Source organism: Eretmochelys imbricata, chromosome 3 (assembly GCF_965152235.1).
Source record: "Eretmochelys imbricata isolate rEreImb1 chromosome 3, rEreImb1.hap1, whole genome shotgun sequence".
NCBI classification, from domain to species: domain Eukaryota; kingdom Metazoa; phylum Chordata; order Testudines; family Cheloniidae; genus Eretmochelys; species Eretmochelys imbricata.
The window spans coordinates 47102154-47125806 of NC_135574.1; the positions used below are offsets into that span (position 1 = coordinate 47102154).

Consider the following 23653-nt stretch of genomic DNA (forward strand, 5'->3'; position numbering starts at 1 on the left):
TACATGAATTTGTATTGATAGACATTATATTTATTATTTGCAACGATGTATTGTTTACCAAAAGTAACATTTGGCAAGATGTATTATTCTAACGCACAGTTACTCTTTCAATAAAGAACAGCTATAGCATGCTTTCTTTTCTTGACTGAAAAGGTTTTGCAATTGATTTTCTTTATATAAATGCTCTTGGACAAGACATATTGCATGTGAATTAATTTGCAGAAAGAACATTTTAATTTACAGTTCAAACTTTGAAGGAAGCTTGTGCAACTTTAGAATTTGTTTTCTTGTTCAAAGCCGTGCAGATGAAGTTACCAGCTTCCATCACCTTGTAAAGATTCACTCCCTAAGACATGGGGGGAGAAAAGTAGTTAATTTAATGCATAGTATTAAAATATGTATATTGATAACGCTTATGTCACTAGTGAACTGCTCTCCGGGGCTGTAATTTCAAGCAGAAACCTGCTTCATTGCAATCTAATCTTTTATTTTGAAGAAAAAAGGTTAACTCTTTAGTTGGAGTAAATAAACTGAGGTCAGTAAAGCTATGCTGACTTACACTAGGTGAGGGCCTGCCTTGTAATGCTTACTACAATAGTCACACTTACATTTTTCCCCCATTTTGAAAGATTCTATCAATCAATTTGCATCATCTAAAACAAATGGGGAATAGTGAGGGATTCTAGTAATACATCTCAAAATGAAATTGCTGAATAATTCATATAAACATCTCTTTGTTTACCTCTCATAGTACTCTTTGAAGCTTTAAATTTGTAAGAAAAGTATCCCATTGACAGGTTTGGAAAATGGCATGGAGTTACAGAAAATGGGATTCCATAACATAACATATACATTCCAATACCTCTACAATAACGATCAGCTCTTCCCTGGAGATTCTCTCTTCTACAGAAAATTACAATTTATTACTATTACAATTGTATGGAGAATCACAACTGACTAATCTCTCCTTGTTAAGACGCATTCTTTCTTGTACAAACAGTTCATTTTACATCGGCTAAAAAAAAACCCACACAAAAAGAGAGAGCCCCTAAAACATTGGTAATTTGTGGTTACTATCAAGTTAGGGGAGAATAAAATCACTGACCAAGAAGTAAAATGTTTCCTGCCTCATTACCAGTCCCTTAAATCATCCACATCCTGTTTTAGCCTATTTACTTGCATGCTTTGCATTAACTTGCTTTAACTTTGCATTAACATGCTTTGCATAGTCAATTCCATGAGTGAAAATTTTCAACAAAAATGGAAATTGTCTCTTGGCAATTTCCATTTAATCAAAAAGCCATATTTAACTGGAATAAAGTTACAATCAGCCTTGCACCATCTGTCTTTGTTATATCTAACAGAAATAAGAAACATGCCATCATAGCTAGACTGGGTGGGCAGGTTGCTGTGGAAACGAAGAACATCTCAAATTCACAACACTGCAATGAATATTTAATAGTACAATAGGTGTTGACAAGATACACATGCTTAGATGTGTGAAACAAAACAGCATGCACATTTTGCATGGAGTGTCTAGTCTAGAGCCTGTGCTGTTCGAATGCTCATTTTTCTGTTTTACTTTTATATTGTAAGACCAACATACTTCATAAGAGATGGTTTACACACAGAGGGCAAAACTCTGACCTTACTCTCATGAGTCACAGAAAGGTGTGTGAAGGTCAGAGAGGAGAGAAAGGGCAGTGATGGGTGCATGTAGGATCTCTGAGCTAGGACAATATAGCTCAGGGCAGATATATGTATGCTTGCTGCCCACACAACATGTGTGCAGGAGGATTGTGAGACTGGCCATATGCCTAAACTAGATGACTGTATACCTTGAGGGCCATGAAGTACCAGCCAATCTGCTTCTTTTCCATGATCTTTCTGTGTGACTTTGGGCAGTGACATAGAACCTGATCCTTCAAGAAGCGAAACATCTCTGCCCAGAAGCCAAACTCCTAAAACTCCCATTGACTCCAGTAAATCAGTTCTTATTCAGCACTTGTTAGGATCAGGACTATAATCTCCTTGAGTTTCAGCTTCATCATCTATAAAATGGCAATAATGGTACTTTACCACTTCTCAGAAGTTTTTTGAGGCTTACTGTTTGTTAAGCATAGGGAAGGCACCATAAGAGCAGGTACTATTATTATAATTATAGCTGAACCATATAAAAACTGTTTCTTTGCATAAAGTGCATGTCTCGCTGGAAACCTTTGTGACCATTAATCATGTGTGACATTAAACTGCCCATTTATCATTGTACTACCGAGCAACATGTTTGTGGACAGACTTTTACAGATTCACTTCACATTATCATGTTGTTTAATCGTTCTGGAGAACGCTATAAAATAACCATTAATTACTATTCTGACGCACATGGCCAATGAGAGAGCACTAACGAAGCCTCAAATAGCAGTTCATCCATTGGCTCACATTTTGGGTGACTTTAGTCAACAAAATGAGAGCATGAGGACACAGCTGAAATGAAAACAGACCAGTTGGTTATATATAAATTCAATATGTGCTGTCATATAAAAATAGTGAAATATTAGCAGACTATTAGCCCCACACTGCAGAATAGGGTAGTTAAATAAATGCAAATATGTACTCTGTGGGGACTAGAATCTTTACACATTAAGATGAGAGCCTATGCGAGCAATGGTTTTTCAACCTGGGCCTATAACCATCCTCTCTTTCTTTACGGCTAAGGTGGAAGGGCAATGGACTTTTTTCTGTTGCAGCAGGGGACACACTTTGGAAACAGCTTAGAGGGATGTTTGAGAAACTTGGAAATTTTGCTTCACAGGATTCCATGTAAATATTTAGGACCAAATACAAAGACAGTGCCAGTTAAACTCCCTTAAGATGACTCAGACTTACTTACTGATACATTTGCTCAAAAGGTTTGTGACCGATATCATAAAACCTGAGAACAGATCAATTTCATATGGTCATGGGCTTTGCTGAATATTTTTGCTTGAATAATTCCCCTGGACAGGCTATAGTAAAATATTATATGGGCAAAATCTGAAGTCAATGGGTGTTTTGCCCAAGAAGTGTAGAAATGAAGCCAAACGTCCCTTCTCATTCCCAAAGGACTTTGCTGTTTTAGAACATTAATCAAGAAACATCTGTAGTTCACCACCACCCCAAAGACTAATCCCCACCCTCTCTTTTAAACCAGGGTATTCTTAGTGTGAGCATCTCCACAGATTACAAATGGAAGGCAAGTTGTAAGATGCCAAACCATTTAGGGCTTTATAGATAAAAAATCTGCACCTTAAACTTCTGGAAACCAACTGAGAGGTACTGCAGTTCATGAAAGAGAGGTGTAATGTGATTTTTGTGTGCACCATTACTTAATAAACAGAAAGCTGCATTCTTCCATGACTTCATTTTCTGAATGGTCTCAAGACGTGGCCCTATGCAAGGCGCACCATGTAGTTTAGTCTGGAGGTGACAAAGGCATGCATCGGCGTATGAGGTGGTGCCTCAAAGAAAATTTTGTAACTGCTTTTCCCGTGTGCAGACTGAAATAAAAGAGACAATCTTGAACCACAGATGGAGGCAGTTAGGACAGTTTGTGTGCCATACTAGATCTGAAAACACAGTGACCGTGTTTTTTATGCTATCATTTGCGTCTGTGTTCCAAAGTCAAATTGTGTGTCCTATTGCTCCAGTTAGTAGAAACTCAGTGTCACACACGACATACTGGTCTTCAGCTGGTGTGTGGGGGGGTGAGTTAATCTCACCATCACATAACTCACCTTTGTGAACAATAATGTGATGGTTTTACGTGGCTTGAAGGGATATTGAATGAGTCCGTGTTTGACTGGTCAGTCCTAAAGATTGTGTATCATAGAATCATAGACTTTAAGGTCAGAAGGGACCATTATGATTGTCTAGTCTGACCTCCTGCACAATGCAGGCCATGGACTCTCACCCACCAACTCCTGTAACAAACCCCTAACTTATGTCTGAGCTACTGAAGTCCTCAAATCATGGTTTAAAGACTTCAAGGTGCAGAGAATCCTCCAGAAAGTGACCAGTGCCCCAGACTACAGAGGAAGGCAAATAACCCCCATGACCTCTGCCAATTTGCCCTGAGGGAAAATTCCTTCCCGACCCCAAATATAGTGATCAGCAAAACTCTGAGCATGTGGGCAAGACTCACCAGCCAGACACCCAGGAAAGAATTCTCTGTAGTAACTTAGATCCCACCCCATCTAACATCCCATCACAGGCCATTGGGCATATCTACCGCTAGTGGTCGAAGATCAATTAATTGCCAAAATTAGGCTATCCCATCATAGCATCTCCCCCATATTATCAAGCTTTGTCTTGAAGCCAGATATGTCTTTTGCCCCCACTGCTTCCCTTGGAAGGCTGTTCCAGAACTTCACTCCTCTGATGGTTAGAAACCTTCATCTAATTTCAAGTCTAAACTTCCAGTTTATAGCCATTTATTCTTGTGTCCACATTGGTACTGAGCTTAAATAAATCTTCTCCCTCCATGGTATTTATCCCTCTGATATATTTATAGAGAGCAATCATATCTCCCCTCAACCTTCTTTTAGTTAGGTTAAACAAGCCAAGCCCATTGAGTCTCCTTTCATAAGGCAGGTTTTCCATTCCTCGGATCATCCTAGTAGCCCTTCTCTGTAGCTGTTCCAGTTTGAATTCATCCTTCTTAAACATGGGAGACCAGAACTGCACACAGTATTCCAGATGAGGTCTCACCAGTGCCTTGTATAACGGTACTAACACCTCCTTATCTCTATGGAAATACCTCGCCTGATAATCCCAAGAACGCAATTAGCTTTTTTCACGAATATATCACATTGGCGGCCCATAGACACAATTGTATTTTTCACATATGAAGCCAGATGAATTAAACTACTGCCTAGTCCCATAATCACTATGGGCCTGATCCACAGCTCAGTGACGTCAATGGAAAGACTCCCATTGCTATCAGTCAGCGCTGGCTCAGCCTCCTCAGCGGTTAAGCCTGCCTGTTCAGCAGGCTTCTCTCTCTCTCACCAGTCTATTGTGTATCATATTCAAGGGCTTTTCAGCAACAAATCTCAGTGCATTGTAATCAAACATAATCTTCTTAAATGATACAACAAATAGCTCCCTGAGAGCAACACTATTATGTCAGTCAAACACACAGTGACTGGCAGTTTTAAGAAATGTAGATATGCTAACATAAATGTGCAATAGTTTACCGTATTTATCCCTAACCCATTAAGCATGTATAGAACATCCTCCGTAGCTACGTTTCCAGTAGCACCTTTCGCATATGGACAGCCACCTAATCCAGCCACAGCAGAGTCCACAACACCAACTCCCATCTGGAAAACAATAAGATACAAATGCAACATTATCACATAGCGCTATTCAGAAATTACAATTTTAACCAGCGCACAGTAGTTACCATTGGTAATACAAGATAAGGATACATTTGTAACCAATGGGCTTTGTTCTTTAATTGGCATACCATATACTGAGCCCAGGCCTGATGTCCTTAATAGTGCAAGGATCTTTGTGGGATACTACTCAGGGGGTTCTGACTAGAGAACAGCCTAGTGCATGATGCTGGCAGATATGAAAGCTATTTTTGAGGGGTGGGTTTCAACTTCACTTTTTAGATCTTCAAAGTAACCTGCATCTGTGCTGTGGTAGTTTTGTGAATGTTGGTGGAGCCTAAAAGATGGATTTAGGTGCCTATAGGCAGATTAAGGTTTCCTGGGGCCCTGGGTCAGAGCAAGGGGGGGGGGGCTTTGCCACCCCTTCCACCTGTGGTTCCACCCCCATTCTGCCTCTTCCATCTGTGGCCTCACCCACAGCCCATCCCTTTCTGCCCTGGGGCCCCGCCCCTGTTCCACACATGGTCCCCCCATTCCGCCCCCCTCACCCCGTGGCGCCAAGACCAGAGAAGCTCTGTCTCCCTGCCATGGTCCCAAGCCGCAGCAGGGAATGAGCGCTCCCCCAGCCCTGAGGCCGCAGCAGGTAGCAAGACTCCTCCAGTCCCAGGGCTGCAGTGGGGGTCTGGGTGCTGGGATTTCCCCTGCTGCCCCAGGGCTTCTGCTGGGGACAGGACACTGGGGACTTCCCCCACCCCACCCGCCCAGTGCTTCTGCTGGGGAGTGGTGTCAGGGCGTGGAGGCTTTCTCCACTCTGCCCTGCCCTTCCTGCCCACCCAGTGGCCAGGGCTCTGGGCTTCCGCCACCTGGTGGTGGATTTTTTTTTCTGGGGCCCCCCAGTTGGCTGGGGCCCCTGGGCACGGACCTCATTGACCCAGAGGCTAATCAGCCACTGCTGTAGAGGCAGTTAGGTGACTAAGTCCTTTGTGAATCTAGCCCTCCCCATGCCAATTATAAGGGTAGTATATGGAAATTTTAAACAGCAGTTAGAAAAGACAAGATCTGAACTCCTACATTTTTCTTCCTTACTCACAGAGTTGTCCCTAGGCTACAGAAGAAATGTCAAATGCTCTTCCACAAGTTCACCATAGGACTTAAAGCAGCTATTGAGTATATGGATGTCACATCTGCCATGCTTCCAGAGCCCCTGTTCATTTAATATCATTCACTCCTGTGAACCCCCTCCTAGAGTTAGGCCCCCAAGGTCTTTTTCACAAAAAGCCAAGGGAGAGAGACATCCCCTCCCCCCCAAACAACAGCAACCACCTTTAGCCCAGAGTTAGAGCACTGTCCCAGCGCGTGGGAAGCCTGATTCAATTCCCCCTTTCCCCTCTCTGAGTTAAACCTCCATGCCCTAATCACTGGACTATGGGATATGCTTGAATGGACGCTCTCAGTCTCTCCTGCTGAAATTGTTCCAATATTTATAAATAAACAAACAGTCATTAGGACATGGAGTTGAACATGTCAAAATATACCAAGTAACTATCCTTAAATCAAACTCTAATAAGTTCTCAAGCAGCATTCTTCTTATTTTGCCGAGCTGTACATTTCAGTTATGATGGATGGAAATATTTTTTCATCGGTTTGTGTATGGTGAAATTGAAGTTTACCAACATTTACAAATAAAAATGTAATCCTTCAAAATCTATTTATAAACATCTCTAACAAGATGTCTGTAAAATTAACAACAGTAGACTCAGCAGCTGCATCCATCCATCTTCTCTTGCATATGGTTTTTCTTTTTGAAGGCAAGCACACAAGATGAATTTTCTGGCTTCCGCCCAGAATCACTGCAGCTCATGACGTGAGGGATATCTACCCAGTAATTAAATACCCATGCCTCGCCCGTGTCAGCTGACTTGGGCTTGGGCTGCAGAGCTGTAAAACTGTGGTGTAGATGTTGCAGCTTGGGCAGGAGCCCAAGCTCTGGGACCACATGATGGGTCCAAGCCCAAATGTCTACACTGCAATTTTACAGCCCCAGAGCCCAAGCCCTGTGAGCCTGAATCAGCTGACAGGGGCCAGTCACAGGTGTTTAGCTGCTGTGTAGACATACCCTGAGTGGCCCATTCACAAGATCTTGAGACAAAACACAGATATAATTTTCACTCTGATAGCGTTAAAAACCAAAGGCTATTTTTTGGGTTAGCATTGCTGCAAACACTGTCCACGTACAGAGAGTCTAAAGTTATACTCAGTCAGTAACTTCTTAGTAAACTTCAGCCGTTGCAAAACTGTTTTCTTTTGATGCTCTTCTAAGGCATATTGGGTTCCAAAAGAAGGGCTAAAAGTGGATGTCAAGTGTTTAAAACAAGGCCTTTTTCTTCAGCACATGGAAAATATTTACCCTGTTAATAGAAGAGATCATGAGTTAAGGAACTCAGCAATCTGATCATGCAGTTTTTGAAACATATTCACTGCCAATAGCAGACCTTTAAAAGGTGCACATGCTATGTGTCACTTGCTGACATGCATTACATTGTGCTAGGAAATCATGAGAGTTTGAATTGTGTCGATTTTGTGGCAAATATTTGTAACAAGCACTCACGGAGTTGTTTATATCTGAACATGCATGTGTGTAACCAACAGTTCGTCCTGTAGTGAAAATGTACATGATCCAGTCTCTTTGATGATTGTTTGATGCTTGAACAGGTTTGAAGGGTTCTGAATGATTGACTGTAGTGTCCCAACACCTTACAAATATGAATCTGTTGCTGTAAGGTAGGAATGTATTATCATCTCACATTTAGAGATGGAGTTGAGGATACTGCATTCCCCAAGTGCTGAAAAATCATTAGTCTGGTCTTTACTAAATAAAGAGATTTAAAACCATGAGATTCTGAAAATATTTGCAAGCTTATCACACAAGCTAGTAACATTATTTTTAAATGAAAACTGAGATTCATAATCACCTGGGTCCAGAAATAGGCCTTTAAGAGCAATATTAAATATTACAAAACTATCAATAATATAATGACATGTGTTGGCAACACTGTTTGAGGCACAGTGTGAGATGCCAAAAATTGCACATGAACTCTGTGGAAGAGCCAGTAATTGAACTCTCTCATGCTCGTTCAGTGCTCTATCCATTTTCCACTTGGGAAATGCATAGCATATCAGGTACGGCAAGCGTTTGGCGTGTACAAAAATAAAAAGAAATGCAGGGCCACTGTCAGCATTTTCACCACATCAGAATTTAACACATTGACAACAAGGCAAGATGGGTTTTGCCCTTGTTGGAGTTCCAACATAATGTGGGGCTCCTCCGGCTTTGTGGGACAAGGGCATATCTTGTGGAAGGCAGAACTGGGAGCAGCTGCTATTATGTGGCATGTTTCCATCTATCAATGGAGTATTTCCAAGCATAAACCTTTCCAGTAATTAATCTTGCTATAACCTGTTATAGCTCCCTTCCATTGTTTCAGAGTAGTCATTGGGGAGAGCCAGTTTGTAGGGTGCACAAACGAGCTACGGTATCAGGATGGCCCAGGTTACAGCACAAAGGGAATCATTCTGCGTGCTGACATTATACATTTAGAAGGATCTTGATTATTCATCTGATCCCTGGGTTTCCCAAGGTTTCTAGAATGCCCCCTCTGTGAACTTCTTCCCTAAGAAGAGACCATGCCATGACTGAGCCGAATGGAATGGTCTAGCTAATTTTGTTTCATGTATTTTATTTCAATAGAAGAGTAATTAGGCAACAGATACTATTTTAGCATTTCAACAATTTAAAACATATTTTTTAAAAGTGCAAAGCAATAAAATGGGACTTTTTGCATCTCTTTTCCATGGCAAAAGTTGTAATTTTCTGGTTTTTCCTTCCGCTTCTTTTTCTCTCTGCTGTGATACTAATGCTTAGGTTTGACCAAGAAAATAATGCTTTGAAATGTAAAGCCCAATACACCACTGGCCACATGGTGTCACCGTTACATTAAAATCTACAAAGCTCCTGCTTCAGTCACTTTTGAGAAATTAATACATTCAGCAACAAAATGTTTTTGCTCCCGAAAGAAACTTAATATTCAACCAAGCCATGAGAAAGAGAACTGAAAAACATTGGTCAATGTGGCACGTTCTTTTTAACCTCTTGCACACATCTTTTCATATAGCCTCTGACCCATTATTATAGACAAATCTGGCAGTGACACTTATAGTTACGGTTGCCTCGCGCTTTAAATCGTAAGACCATATTTTCAGTTGCTTTTTACTTTTCAAACAAACAGTAGACCTGAAATTTTTCACACTAGGTCTCTGCCTCAGGCTGAAGTGTTTTGGAAAGGTTCACTAAAAATAGGTTCAGCCATTTCCGAGAATGAGTTGCTGAAAAAATATGAGGTTTTGTTATTATAAAATATTTCTTAAAGGTCCATGATTTGGAGAAGGAACTTGAAACTTGGGGAACCCCTGAGATCAGAGAGATGCCTTTTATTTTCTCCATGAAAAGCCACAGAGATTGGGCCAAGTTATAAGCCTTTGAAAATGACCATTTGATGGTTACAGTCTGGCAGTTCTCTGTAGATGCCATCTGCACTGAGCATACCCAGCCCAGGATGGTAAGGACTTGGCTAGTATTTCCTTGCAATTGCTGTAGAGCAAATGGTTGTGAAACCCACTGGTAAAGTGTGTGTCTCATCCCCCTTAAATGGCTGGTACACCAGGATCCGATGAAGTGAGCTGTAGCTCACGAAAGCTTATGCTCAAATAAATTGGTTAGTCTCTAAGGTGCCACAAGTCCTCCTTTTCTTTTTGCGAATACAAACTAACATGGCTGCTACTCTGAAACCTGCCTACTATTACTATCAGTTACTCCATCGCACCAGTGGTAGAGGTCTGTGCTGTGGATCTGAAGGTTCCAACTCTGCTGATGTCCCATGGGTAGGGATGGAGATCAGTATGATTCTATACGATGGAGTTCTGTTTTTTTTCAGTTTGCTTTTTTTAAAATCTTGAAAAGGACATACAGAAATCCAGACTACAGGAGCATTCAACTGGCAAAGTCAAGCACTCAAAAATGAGGAAATGCCAATACTAAGGTTGCAAGTACAGATGTAACATGTTCCCCTTTGTGAGTATGCACTGTGATACAGTCTTTAATTACAATGTGGCAGATTATTTTGTCCAGAAGATCCTGCCATATTCACCTGCTAACTTCCTACAGTGATTATGGCTGCTCCCCTGCCAGGCAATGAGAACACTAGGAAGCCAACAGGAGGAGCAGGAGATGCCATGGCTTAGGCAGAGTGGGTAGAGTGTAAAAGATATACACACCAAGGTGTTCCCCGTCCCTAAAGAGCAACTAAGGGCAGCCATGAGACCCATTCCCCTCCCCCTCTCATGTCAACCAAAGAAAACAAGCCCTTAAGATAAGTTTGAGGGCCGGGATTGGACCAAGGATCATCATTTAAATTCAGGTGAGGATCCGTTTCCTGAGGGTAGCCTTGGTAGAGGATAACTTTGCTGAGTCAGCAGGAGGAGGAGGAACAACTGGGGTTGGTGGTGATCAAATTGCTGGTGGAAACAGAATCAGCTGACTGAAGGGTCTTGCAGAGAGACTGAGTAGAGGGGCATGGGTGTCATTCAGATATAATAGAACAAGGTGTTGGTCACACAGGATGGATTAAGGGATGTGTGCAGAGAATGGATTGAGTGAGGAGCAGGGCCACAGGGATGAGTTGAGAGGGGAGTAGGTTGCAGAGGATGGACTGAGTTGTGAGGCTAGGAAGTTTATAGTGAAATGTAGTGAATGTGGCAGGCTCAGGGGCTGGAGGGGGGGGTGAGAATTGGAATGAGTGATGGGGTAGAGTATGACCTGTTAAAGAAGCTGGGGTATGGGATGAACTGTAGGCCTGATTATTGGTAAATTACAGTTTGGGGGCAAATATTTGATTAGGAGCATATGAAGGGCCATAGGTAGAGAAGCAACTGTATGGGAACCTTGGGGATCAGCTACAGAGAAGTGATTAATTAGGGGCCGAGATCTCGGGCCAGAGGATGTATGGGGAATGTTGGTGGGCAGAGGGTGCACTGACTGGGCTTGTGGGCAGAGGAGGGGTGGGGGCAGATAATTTATTCTATGACAAAAATACAGAGAATTTTTGTGGAGATCAGGGTGACATCAGAGAATTAATAAGGGGCAGTGAATTGATTGGGCTGTGGAAGAGAAGAGGAGAGAATGGATGGAGAATTGAAAGAGTGGATTATGGACAGAGACATAACTGGAGAGGCTTTGGTGGGGGTAGGTGATCAATATCTCTCTATAAGAATGATTTTCTTTGATATACCAGCTGCTTACAGATTATATTCACACACAAACAAAATACGTTTTCACACAATGCACAGTCAACCTGTGGAACTCATTGCCAGGAGATGCTGCAAAAGCCAAAAGTATAACTGGGTTCAAAAAGAATTAGACAAATTCATAGAGGATAGTCCATCAATGGCTATTAGCGAAGATGGTCAGGGATGCAACCCCATGCTCTGGGTGTCCCTAGTCTCTGATTGCCAGAAGCTGGGAGTGGATGACAAGGGGTGAATTACTCGATAATTGCCCTGTTCTGTTCATTCCCTCTAAAGCATCTGGCACAGGCCACTGTTGGAAAGCAAGATAATGGTGATATAGGTGGTCCATTGGTCTGACCCAAGATAGCCATTTTTATGTTCTTATATTACATGGTGCCAAAAGATCACATACATTGCATTCCTCACAATCATACCATAACCCCAAACTTTAACGCTAAACTCATCATCAGACATATGCATTTGGCATCCATGCATCACTGAACTATGTGATGTGTTAGTTTCCCAGGAGGAGGTTTGAGGCCGAAGCTAAGGTTTTGTGTTGCAGTGTGTCTGTGACGACTGTGGTGTGGGGGGATTAAGGTTTATTAAAGAAAGGACGTCTTAACTGGACATTTCCTTGCTTTTAAGGGTTTATGTGGATGGATGTTTCCTTAAGCATCCCTAATGATTTTTTAATTGATGGGAATTTCCTTGTTTTTTAAATGGTATATACTGGTTAAATATGACATATAGACAATTCCTTGACAATGCTGTTATTTACACTTGCATATAGGATATTAATTTCAAGATGCAAACAATTCCAAATGAATATTTTTAGTTTGTAATTGTGTATTAAAGAGAAAAAACTTTTTCCTATGAATTGCCTCAGTGAGGTGAAAAAAAAAAAATCTATCTAGTAGAATAGACTCTGAAAGTTTAAATATGTAGCAAGGATTGTGTAAAAAAAGGACTGAAAAGCACAGCAGTACTCTTTAATCCATATTACTATTATTACAATATTGTACCATAATGGGATCCAAAAGAATGAGGTGAGACTACATTGCAGCCAGAGACCTCACACAGCAGCACCTGCCACCCTTAGAGCTTGTGCCAGCACCACCAACACACACCACAAAAACATTTCCTGATTTTCAGTTTCTCTCAAACTTCACCACCTGCCATACAGCCAGTGGGGCGAGGAAGACACCCCACCCCACCCCACCCCAGACACATTTGGCTCTGACTGCGGTGTGCTGGCCTCCCACAGTAGAAGCAGTAGTTCCATATGGGTAGGCATGGCCCTGAGAACCCACACAACACAGGTATGTCTTGGGTGGGCCTGCAAATCCTCTGGGTGTGGCCTGAAGGCCAGGGATTGCTCAGCAGGTGTCCATTGGTTGAGGGACCTGGAGGTTTGACTTCAGGAACAATACTGGATTCCTCAGTAGCCTGATGACTCAAGCTGGCTCCAGTCCCTCTTTTTCCATGTTATTTCCCCATTGCAGATGTCAAGGTTCCTTCCTCCCCCACTCTGAACTCTAGGGTACAGATGTGGGGACCTGCATGAAAAACCTCCTAAGCTTATCTTTACCAGCTTAGGTCAAAACTTCCCCAAGGTACAAAATATTCCACCCTTTGTCCTTGGATTGGCCACTACCAAACTAATACTGGTTACTGGGGAAGAGCTGTTTGGATGCGTATTTCCCCCCAAAATACTTCCCCAAACCTTGCACCCCACTTCCTGGACAAAGTTTGGTAAAAAGCCTCACCAATTTGCCTAGGTGACTACAGACCCAGACCCTTGGATCTTAAGAACAATGAACAATCCTCCCAACACTTGCACCCCCCCTTTCCTGGGAAATATTGGATAAAAAGCCTCACCAATTTGCATAGGTGACCACAGACCCAAACCCTTGGATCTGAGAACAATGAAAAAGCATTCAGTTTTCTTACAAGAAGACTTTTAATAAAAATAGAAGTAAATAGAAATAAAGAAATCCCCCCCTGTAAAATCAGGATGGTAGATACCTTACAGGGTAATTAGATTCAAAACATAGAGAACCCCTCTAGGCAAAACCTTAAGTTACAAAAAAGATACACAGGCAGAAATAGTTATTCTATTCAGCACAGTTCTTTTCTCAGCCATTTAAAGAAATCATAATCTAACATGTACCTAGCTAGATTACTTACTAAAAGTTCTAAGACTCCATTCCTGGTCTATCCCCGGCACAGAATATAGACAGACACAGAGACCCTTTGTTTCTCTCCCTCCTCCCAGCTTTTGAAAGTATCTTGTCTCCTCATTGGTCATTTTGGTCAGGTGCCAGCGAGGTTACCTTTAGCTTCTTAACCCTTTACAGGTGAGAGGAGCTTTCCCCTGGCCAGGAGGGATTTCAAAGGGGTTTACCCTTCCCTTTATATTTATGACAGCAGATCTGATGCCAAGTCCCCTGTTGGACTGATAGGGAGCTAGTCAGTCCTCCACCAATTCAGCTCCACTCAATGAACCACGACCAATAGTCTCTCTAATACGGTGCAATGACCATCCCAGGCAGCAATGAGATTTGGAAGTCTTCCGGCTTTCTCTTAGGTGAACAGACACTCACCTGGAGCAAACTGTGTCTCCCCCAGACCTATACATTGTACTGTGATTTCTGGCACTTCCACTTCTCCTGGATGTGCTAACGGATCAGCTCCATTCAGTCCTACAGCTGGTGAAGGTACCCAAGTTCTGTCTTATCCTCCCCAGGTGGTAGTCCCTATCAGTTGGTCTGTTGGGGTTCCTAAGCTCTCTCCCTGACATGAAGGGAGAGGAGGTACCCCAGTGGTCTGATGTCACAAAAGCAGGTGACCATCTCAGTCCTGCTGCTGGTTTTCTAACATCACAGGTAACTGAAGGAATGAGGCATGACCACATTGTCTAAAAAATCCAGCTAACTTTAACACAGTCAGAACTCTCCCCTAGGGCTGGTGACAGGTGGCATAACCCACCAAAAGAACATTTTGTTTTGATTCTCCAATCCCCCAGGCTCTCTCTCAAACTACACACACCTGCAGCTCAGCCAGCGGGGGATGTGAAGCCCATTATGGTATATTTAAAAATGCTAATTATGGTTTCAATTGATGTTCATTTTCTTTTCTAATTTTAGTTGCAAATGTGTATTAAAGAGGATATTCCATCAATTTCACCATTTTTAAGATCGTGTATATTACAAAAATAAGTAAAGATGTAACAGTCAGTGGTCACCTCTAAAACCTTGGGTTTTAATTACTTTCTCAGCATCATACATGATGTCTGTGGCAAAAGTAAGGATAGAATTCACTTCACTGTTTGTGATGCCCAAGTTGAGATGCCACAAAGGTTTCCAGAAAGCGGGTGCTCAGCATTTTCTAAAAATCAGGCCTCTTTAATGTCTGTCAAATTGAGTTCCCAAAAGCTGAAGCATACAAAATTATGGGTTAATTTTCAAAATCTCATCTATCATATTTTCACTCACCACATTCTCTTCTGTACTTGCTCCTTTGTGGTGAAACACAGGCAGCTTCCTGAAAATAGCTCTGTCCTGGCTAGAGACAGCAATGTTGATGATCTTTCTCTCCCAGAGAAAGTCATGAGGAAGGGGAGCTAGATCCCTTTCCATGTGGACAGCTGCCTGAGAAACCAGCAGCCAGCTGGAATGTGAGAAGGTGTCTGATGACCAAGCCTGCTGCAGCAACAGATTGATAGCTGCTGAGCCACATCTATCTTCAGAATGGCCCCTCTTCGTGGATATTATTGTGTAATCTGATGTTTTAATGTCTAGAACCCCCCTTTCTCTCTTGCCAAGGAGTCAAGAATATGCAGGGCTACCCTCCAAGGACTTTTCTTCCGATGGCAAAACCTCCCATGCTTCCCAGAAGCTCCTCAAGTAGCAACATCCCTTCTTCCTACCTCAGGCTAGGCTCAGAGAATTAAGTTTTCTTCTGTTTTCTGTTGGGCTACATGGTAGTCCCCCCTGAAGCCACCCTTCTGCCCTCAGTTCTTGCAGCACAGCTAATCTTACTATTGAAAGACCATTTAAAAAAATGCCACCAACACTTTACAGAAATATTACAGGAAATAAACAATACTAGACTGGTGACTCAACCATAGGGCTAGATAATGTCTTGGACATTGAGGAAGTCATTTAATTTTCTGTCACTATATTGTCTGTGTATCAATGAGGCAACTGTAAATTACATGGTTATTAACTCGGTCACATAGTTTTGTAGAGATGACAAGCCACAAGAACTAAATTCAAGCATTATCTCTGCTCTCTAATTCAAAATATGTCTGTTTTTATTATAACAGAAGGATCTAGTTCTTGTACCCTCCCCCCAGGTCATCTGTTTTGCCCCTGCACTTCTCTAGAGTCCTGCAGTTCTTATTACTATGAATATCTGATTCTGAAGCAGATAGATTTAAAGCACCACCAACCTGAATTAGCTCAATCACAGAATCTGTTAGTTCATCAGTGCTATCTTAAAACGCATTAATTATCAGAATCTGGGTTGATCCTCCACTACTTACTCAGCTAAAGTTACTATGCATTAGGACAGGTTTCAGAGTAGCAGCGTGTTAGTCTGTATTTGCAAAAAGAAAAGGACTTGTGGCACCTTAGAGACTAACAAATTTATTTGAGCATAAGCTTTCGTGAGCTACAGCTCACTTCATCGGATGCGTTCAGTGGAAAATACAGTGGGGAGATTTATATACATAGAGAATATGAAACAATGGGTGTTACCATACACACTGTAACGAGAGGTTTCAGAGTAACAGCCGTGTTAGTCTGTATTCGCAGAAAGAAAAGGAGTACTTGTGGCACCTTAGAGACTAACGAATTTATTTGAGCATGAGCTTTCGTGAGCTACAGCTCACTTCATCAGATGCATACCGTGGAAACTGCAGCAGACTCTATATATACACAGAGAATATGAAACAATACCTCCTCCCACCCCACTGTCCTGCCAGCAGGACAGTGGGGTGGGAGGAGGTATTGTTTCATATTCTCTGTGTATATATAGAGTCTGCTGCAGTTTCCACGGTATGCATCTGATGAAGTGAGCTGTAGCTCACGAAAGCTCATGCTCAAATAAATTCGTTAGTCTCTAAGGTGCCACAAGTACTCCTTTTCTTACTGTAACGAGAGTGATCACTTAAGGTGAGCTATTACCAGCAGGAGAGCGGGGGTGGGGGGAAACCTTTTGTAGTGATAATCAAGGTGCCTCATTTCCAGCAGTTGACAAGAACGTCTGAGGAACAGTGGGGGCTGGGGTGAATAAACATGGCGAAATAGTTTTACTTTGTGTAATGACCTATCCACTCCCAGTCTTTATTCAAGCCTAAGTTAATTTTATCCAGTTTGCAAATTAATTCCAATTCAGCAGTCTCTCGTTGGAGTCTGTTTCTGAAGTTTTTTTGTTGAAGAATTGCCACTTTTAGGTCTGTAATCGAGTGACCAAAGAGAGAGAAGTGTTCTCCGACTGGTTTTGGAATGTTATAATTCTTGACATCTGATTTGTGTCCATTTATTCTTTTACGTAGAGACTGTCCAGTTTGACCAATGTACATGGCAGAGGGGCATTGCTGGCTCACCGGCAACCACATACACCACACAACAGAACCACTAACCCAGAAACCTATCCTTGCAACAAAGCCCGTTGCCAACTGTGTCCACACATCTATTCAGGGGACACCATCATAGGGCCTAATCACATCAGCCACACTAAAGGCTCATTCACCTGCACATCTACCAATGTGATATATGCCATCGTGTGCCAGCAATGCCCCTCTGCCATGTACATTGGTCAAACTGGACAGTCTCTACGTAAAAGAATAAATGGACACAAATCAGACGTCAAGAACAAGTACTCCTTTTCTTTATGCATTAGGAGTTTTTCCTGAGTAAGAACTGCAGATTGGGCCTGATGAACATGACAATATGAACTGATTGTTTAGACAGTGCCCAAATTGGGAGTTGATGCTGGACAGATATCATTCCTCTTGCTCTCATTAGCAGATCAACCTTAATGAAATACCAGGATGCACTAGCCAGCAGAAATGTATTAAATCACTCTCCTTAATAGTCAGATTCTCTTCTGTTCAGGAGACAGTTTGCTGACCTAGCAAAACTCTGGAATTTTCAGTTGGTTGCTGTTGGTTTCAGTCAGCAACTAGGTTTTGGGGAAAAGAACAGGACTACTAGTTCCTTACTTGTTCTGCAACCAAAACCAAAAGAGGCTCCTTTAAGTATTCCAAAGGAGCCTACTGATAGTTCCACTAGGAAACATGTTATAACCATGTAGCTCACTATTTAGAATTTGGGAACCACTTTAAACTCAATGTAATCCATAAATTCATTACTTTTATTTATTTTCCTGCTTTTTTCAGATGAATACAAATATCCTGACAGACTCTGCAAGAGTCTGAACTCCAGTTTAATACTTTTCCATTTTGCATGGTATCATTCACTTATTTTTAATTAGAAGATATATTGTATGCTTTTTTATTCACCATATACTGTATATGCTCACACTTTTCTTCATAAGTGATTTATTACTCCTTTCCTCATTTATGAAGATAAATGTCATGCCAGAAACCAATCATATACTCTATCTGTATCCATATAAAATATATATCCCCATTATTCATCATAATTATATATTTACATGCAAGAATTATTTTCAGTCTTAGCTAAACAAACTATGTAATGAATTACAGATGTTGACTAAAAGGTATCATCTTAGAAGGTTTTTTGTACAATTGTTATTTTTAGGCCCTTGTTTAATTATATTTTCGTAATCCTTTGTATGAAACTATGCATTAGAGTGGTCTGTTTCATCACTCAGGATGTAAGAAGAAATTCAACTATTGCTCACTGATATTTATTGATAAAACATTCACTATAAAGAGGAGTAAATTGCCAAAGAATATGCTCAAACAAAAAGAACTCTTGGCGTTTATTACATCATGTTGATTATACAGGTGCATATTTATCTTCTGCCATATTTGGGAAACAAGGACTGCATTCTCCATTCAGATGCCATTAACTTATTTACAACTAGATCTGGAAACTTAATACTTATCAGTACAAAATATAAAGCCAAATGTCCTTTCTTCAGAAGCACCAAAGATTAACAGATTAGAATGTTTTCCACATGTCCATTTTACTGTCAAGAGAATATTAAAGAAATTTCCCAGCTTCCGCAGCTCAGCCAGATGTCAATGGATCCCACAGTGAAGCAAAATTGGCAGAATAGCCTTCTTGTGACCCCAGCATTGTTTTATCAAGGATCAGTTTAAAAGAATAAATGGCCATTTCTTGCTGGGATCTGAAATGTTTTCCCCACACAATTACATAAAAGTGCTGACTTTGTTGAACTACTGATACGCAGTAGTATTTCTTACGACTCCTCTCACACTGTGCTGTAATTGCTGTTTGTGTTGGCACAAGAAAAGTACCAGGTCTTGTTTCCACGGTACTTTTCTGGACTCGGGTTTCAGTAACATCAGCGTAGGATACTGTACTGGGCATATGTTTTGTTGTGTAAATATTAACTTCTAATTTACCCTGTCAATCTCCTCAGTATGGCCTCTAATTACCAAAGGTTGAGGGACTTCAGATGGACAATTTCTAATATATTTTCAATAGTTACATTGATTGATTTTTCTCCACTGATACTTGGTGTTCTGAAAATCATGGCAAAAACCCAAACGCATATATGATACAACACTTAATTTTATAGAGGAACTGTAGACTAGGTTTCTATTTTGTTAACCAAAAACCATGGCAGTATTGTAACAGAACTATATTACGTTCAAATACTGGAGAACATACAATCAGATATTTCTGTTTTTACCTATCCATGTATGAATACTGGATTCTATTCTGCAATGTACAGTATCTTTTGAAATGAAATCAACAGATTATTCTATCAGTACACAAATGCTATACATAGTACTCTACATATTTACTAATGTAGGCCCTGATCCTGCAGACACTTATGCACGTGCTTAAGTCTACTACAAGTAACGTCTACATTTTTTATAACTGAAAGGGATTATTTTTTCTCATATTATTTTTGTTTGTTATATTGCACATTTGACAGAATTTTGTGATAAATTAGATGCACTATTTCCTATTTACAGTCAGTTTCTCAGCTTTGTGTGACTTTTTCACATAAAAACAAGGGAGAGAAAAGCATTTTTTTAAATGAGGCCGGGGGCTGGGGTAGGGAGAGAAATCAAACCCAGATCTCCCACATCCAGCTGAGTGCTATAACTACTGTGTTAAAAGTGATAAACTGGGCCCCATTACCACCATTTGGTGTGGAGTGAGTGTGATCTTAAGAACCTCTTTATGCCAACTGGCAAGGGGCACACGCAACACACTGTTGTCAGAATATTTAGCCAAACAATTTATTGTATGATATCTCATAAAAACTGGTGACGTACTGGGTCATTAATATTATTGTGTGATGTCAGTATAAAGAATTATGTATGTACACTGGAAAGGTGTTCATAAAATATGTTCAAAACAAGCAATCTGAATAGAGTGGATAAACCAGTTTGTCATAGACAAAGAATATTGTTACACCTGTTTGCATGTGTCTCCAATGTAAATTGAACAAGGTGAGGCCAGGGAGAATGGAAGTTCATTTACAACTAAGGTTAACAAAGTGATTAAGCCAACTGAAAAAGCAAATCAACTAGAGGGGGAGGAAGACAGCATGGCATCTACGCATTAGTCAGGGAGGGGAATTTTGTCTGGGTTTAATTTTCAAAGAATATGTTGCAGAAATTTGCTGGACTATAAAAAGAAAGAGAGAAGCCCTTAATGATCTATCACGTAGGGAACAAAAGGGACAGCACCCTCTGATTCTGTGAAGATTGGATTCTCTGGCCTAGAGGTGCTAGTAACTGGATGTAAGAGAAAAACCTGCTTAGGCAAAGCTTGTAACTGCTAAAATTGAGTTTTAGTCATTGGAAAGCATGTTTTGTTGTCTGTTGTTTGTAACCACATCTGTCCCCTTTTCTCGTACTTAGTATCATTCAAATTTCTGTTCTTTATTAATAAACTTATTCTTCATTTTACTATAAACCATCTCAGTGCTGTTATTCTGAAGTATAGAGTGAGTCTTCAGCTAACCTAACAGGGTGGTGTGTGTTGTATCTCTTGTGGCAGTGAACTTAATTTCAGTGAGTGTCCAGTGAGAGGGACTAGACGCTCCAGTGAGTGTCCAGTGAGAGGGACTAGACGCTCCAGTGAGAGGGACTAGACGCTCCAGTGAGAGGGACTAGACGCTCCAGTGAGAGGGACTAGACATTGCAGAGAGACATCTTTGGGAAACACAGGAAATGAAGTTCACTGATTGTTACCTGCAATGGAAGGTTAAGACTCACAGATTCTTGAGGAGTTTGATGGTGAGGTGGACAGACTGGTGTGGCAGGAAGCTGACACACAGTTTTAGCCTTAGCAAAGCTCTCCCTTGTTGAGGCAGAGGGGTAACACAGCGGCTTATGGTTCTGGGTATCCCGAGGAGAATGACGTGGAGAGGCAGGCACCAAACTCATTTTCAGATCTTAGGCATCTAAGCAGACTGACTCCAGGAGAAGGATTCCTAGTTATGGATGGCTAGTAGAGATAAGCACCTTCCTGCAGCAGCCTGGATTTAGGCATCTATCTCCACGAAAGGGGCAGGGCTTAGGACACACCCCTCACCTCAGCATCACCCACTAGCTAGCTTAGGCAGCTCCTAACCTAGCATGAAGGATAAAGCTGCCTGATTTGAATGCTGAGGGGTAAGTGTTGGACGTGGAGGGGTGGGAAGGAGTAGATTGGATTAAGGAGCCTGGGAGAGGGCTCACTCAACTGGGAATGGAGGCTGGTGGGGTAACACCAACCAAACATTTCACAGATGGTCACTAACTCTGATTCTCATTTTCTGGGTGTCCAGCTTGATATCCTGGGGGTTGATTGCAGAAGTGGTGCTTAGCACTCACAGATGCAACTGAAGTCAATAGAAGCTGTGCTTTGAATATAAAAAACAGTTCCTAGGTGTCTCAAATTGGGTACCCAGTATTAGTGGATACTTTTGACTTCAATTTCTCTGTGGCTCAATTCTCCATTACTAAAATGGAGATTATAATAACCCCTCATCTCGAAGGGTTCTGGTGAAAATAAATTCATTTATATTTGTGTAGCACTCAAATATTATAATGAGAAGCCCATGAGGAAATTAATGATTCTGTCTTCAGAGAAGGGTTTGAATAGTAAATAAGGAATAGGGCCACACATTGAGGAGAAAATAAAATATTGAATTGCTGCTTGTTAAGTGATCAACATCCATCCTTGGCACTGGATGAGGATGGGGTCCTGTGGAAAAAACAGTATGTCATCATATAATTAAGGCTGTGAGTTTGTCAGAGAGGTCACAGAAGTCACAGATTCTATGACTTTTTGTGACCTCCGTGATTTCTGCAGCGGCTGGTGCGCCTGGCCTGGGGGCCACCTGAGCAGCTCAGGCAGCTCCTGGAGACCTGGGGGCCACCTGAGCAGCTCAGGCAGCTCCTGGGCCAGTCACACCAGCTGCTACTGGGGCCACGACCCCCGTCCCCAAGAGCAACAGGAGTTTGGGTGTGGGGGAAGAGGGTTGGGGCAGAGGGTTGGGGCAGGGGATGGGGTGAGGGCTCTGTGGGGGCTCCCCGGAAGCAGCAACATCTCCCTCTATTGGCTCTTAGGCGGAAGTGTGGCCAGGCAGCTCTGCGTGTTGCCTCTGCCTGCAGGTACTGCCTCACCAGCTCCCATTAGCCGTGGTTCCCGGCCAATAGGAGCTGCGGAGCCTGCACTGTTGGTGGAGGCAGCAGAGCTGCCTGGCCACGCCTCTGCCTAGGAGCTGAAGGAGGGGGATGTTGTCACTTCTGAGGAGGTGTGGAGCCAGGTAGGGAGCTTGCCAACCCTGCCAATTCCCCGCTCCCCAGCATAAGTGGGGTTCCTGGGCCACGCACCGCCACCCCTACCCCAGCACCAGCGGAGGTCATGGGCCACATGCCGCCACCTGCCCACCCCCCTTGCACCCATGGGTGTCCCAAGCCATACTCTCTATACCAGTGTGGGTCCCAGGTTGCCCCCCCTGAGCACCCAGGGCACTCCCGGGCCATCACCGCCCCCAAGATTTAGTCAGGGGTATATAGTTCATGTCATGGACAGGTCACAGGCCATGAGTTTTTGTTGACTGCCCGTAACCTGTCCATGACTTTTACTAAAAATACCTGTGATGCAAACATCATCACTTTATAGAAAAACAAAAGCGAAAAGGGCAACTGCAACAACTACGTGGGTATCTCGCTACTAAGTGTAGCAGGAAAAGCTTTCGCAAAAGTCATATTAGTGTGCCTACAGCAGCTGGCAAATCATGTCTATCCTGAACCACAGTGTGGATTCAGGGCTGGAAGATCAACTATAGACATTAAATTTCTCTGCATCAACTCCAAGTCCACAGAGCAAAACCAACCATTGTACATTGCCTTTCTGGACCTTACCAAAGCATTCAACACAGTCAGCAGAGCAGGACTATTTGCAATACTAGAAAATACAGGATGCCCACCAACCCTACTAACTCTTAAATGTTCATTCCACAACAACATGAGAGCAACTGTCCAGTTTTATAGGTCCAAATTGGACAGCTTTGAGATGAACAGCGGAGTGAAGCAAGAATGTGTTCTTGCCCCTACACTCTTTGGAATCTTCTTCTTGATACCCTTGAACTGTGAGTTTAAGGACATGAAAGATGGAGTGTATCTCCACACAAGATCAGATGGGAAACTCTTCAATCTCTCCTGACTTAAGTGAAAGGCCAAAGTGAAAAAGGTGCTAATCACGGAACTTCTATTAACTGATGATGCTGCCCTCATAGCC

The 23653-nt window shown here is 42.1% G+C and overlaps 1 protein-coding gene across 1 annotated transcript in view; it reads right to left on the reverse strand.

Moving 5' to 3' along the window:
- Positions 1–244: 244 nt before the first annotated feature.
- Positions 245–23653, reverse strand: part of HMGCLL1 (3-hydroxy-3-methylglutaryl-CoA lyase like 1) — a 107641-nt gene continuing 84232 nt past the window's right edge. The window contains exons 8-9 of the mRNA XM_077811589.1: positions 5235–5360; positions 245–346 (exon numbers count right to left, since the gene is read on the reverse strand). Coding sequence (XP_077667715.1) covers positions 245–346; positions 5235–5360 — 228 coding nt within the window. The remainder of the gene's footprint in view (positions 347–5234; positions 5361–23653) is intronic.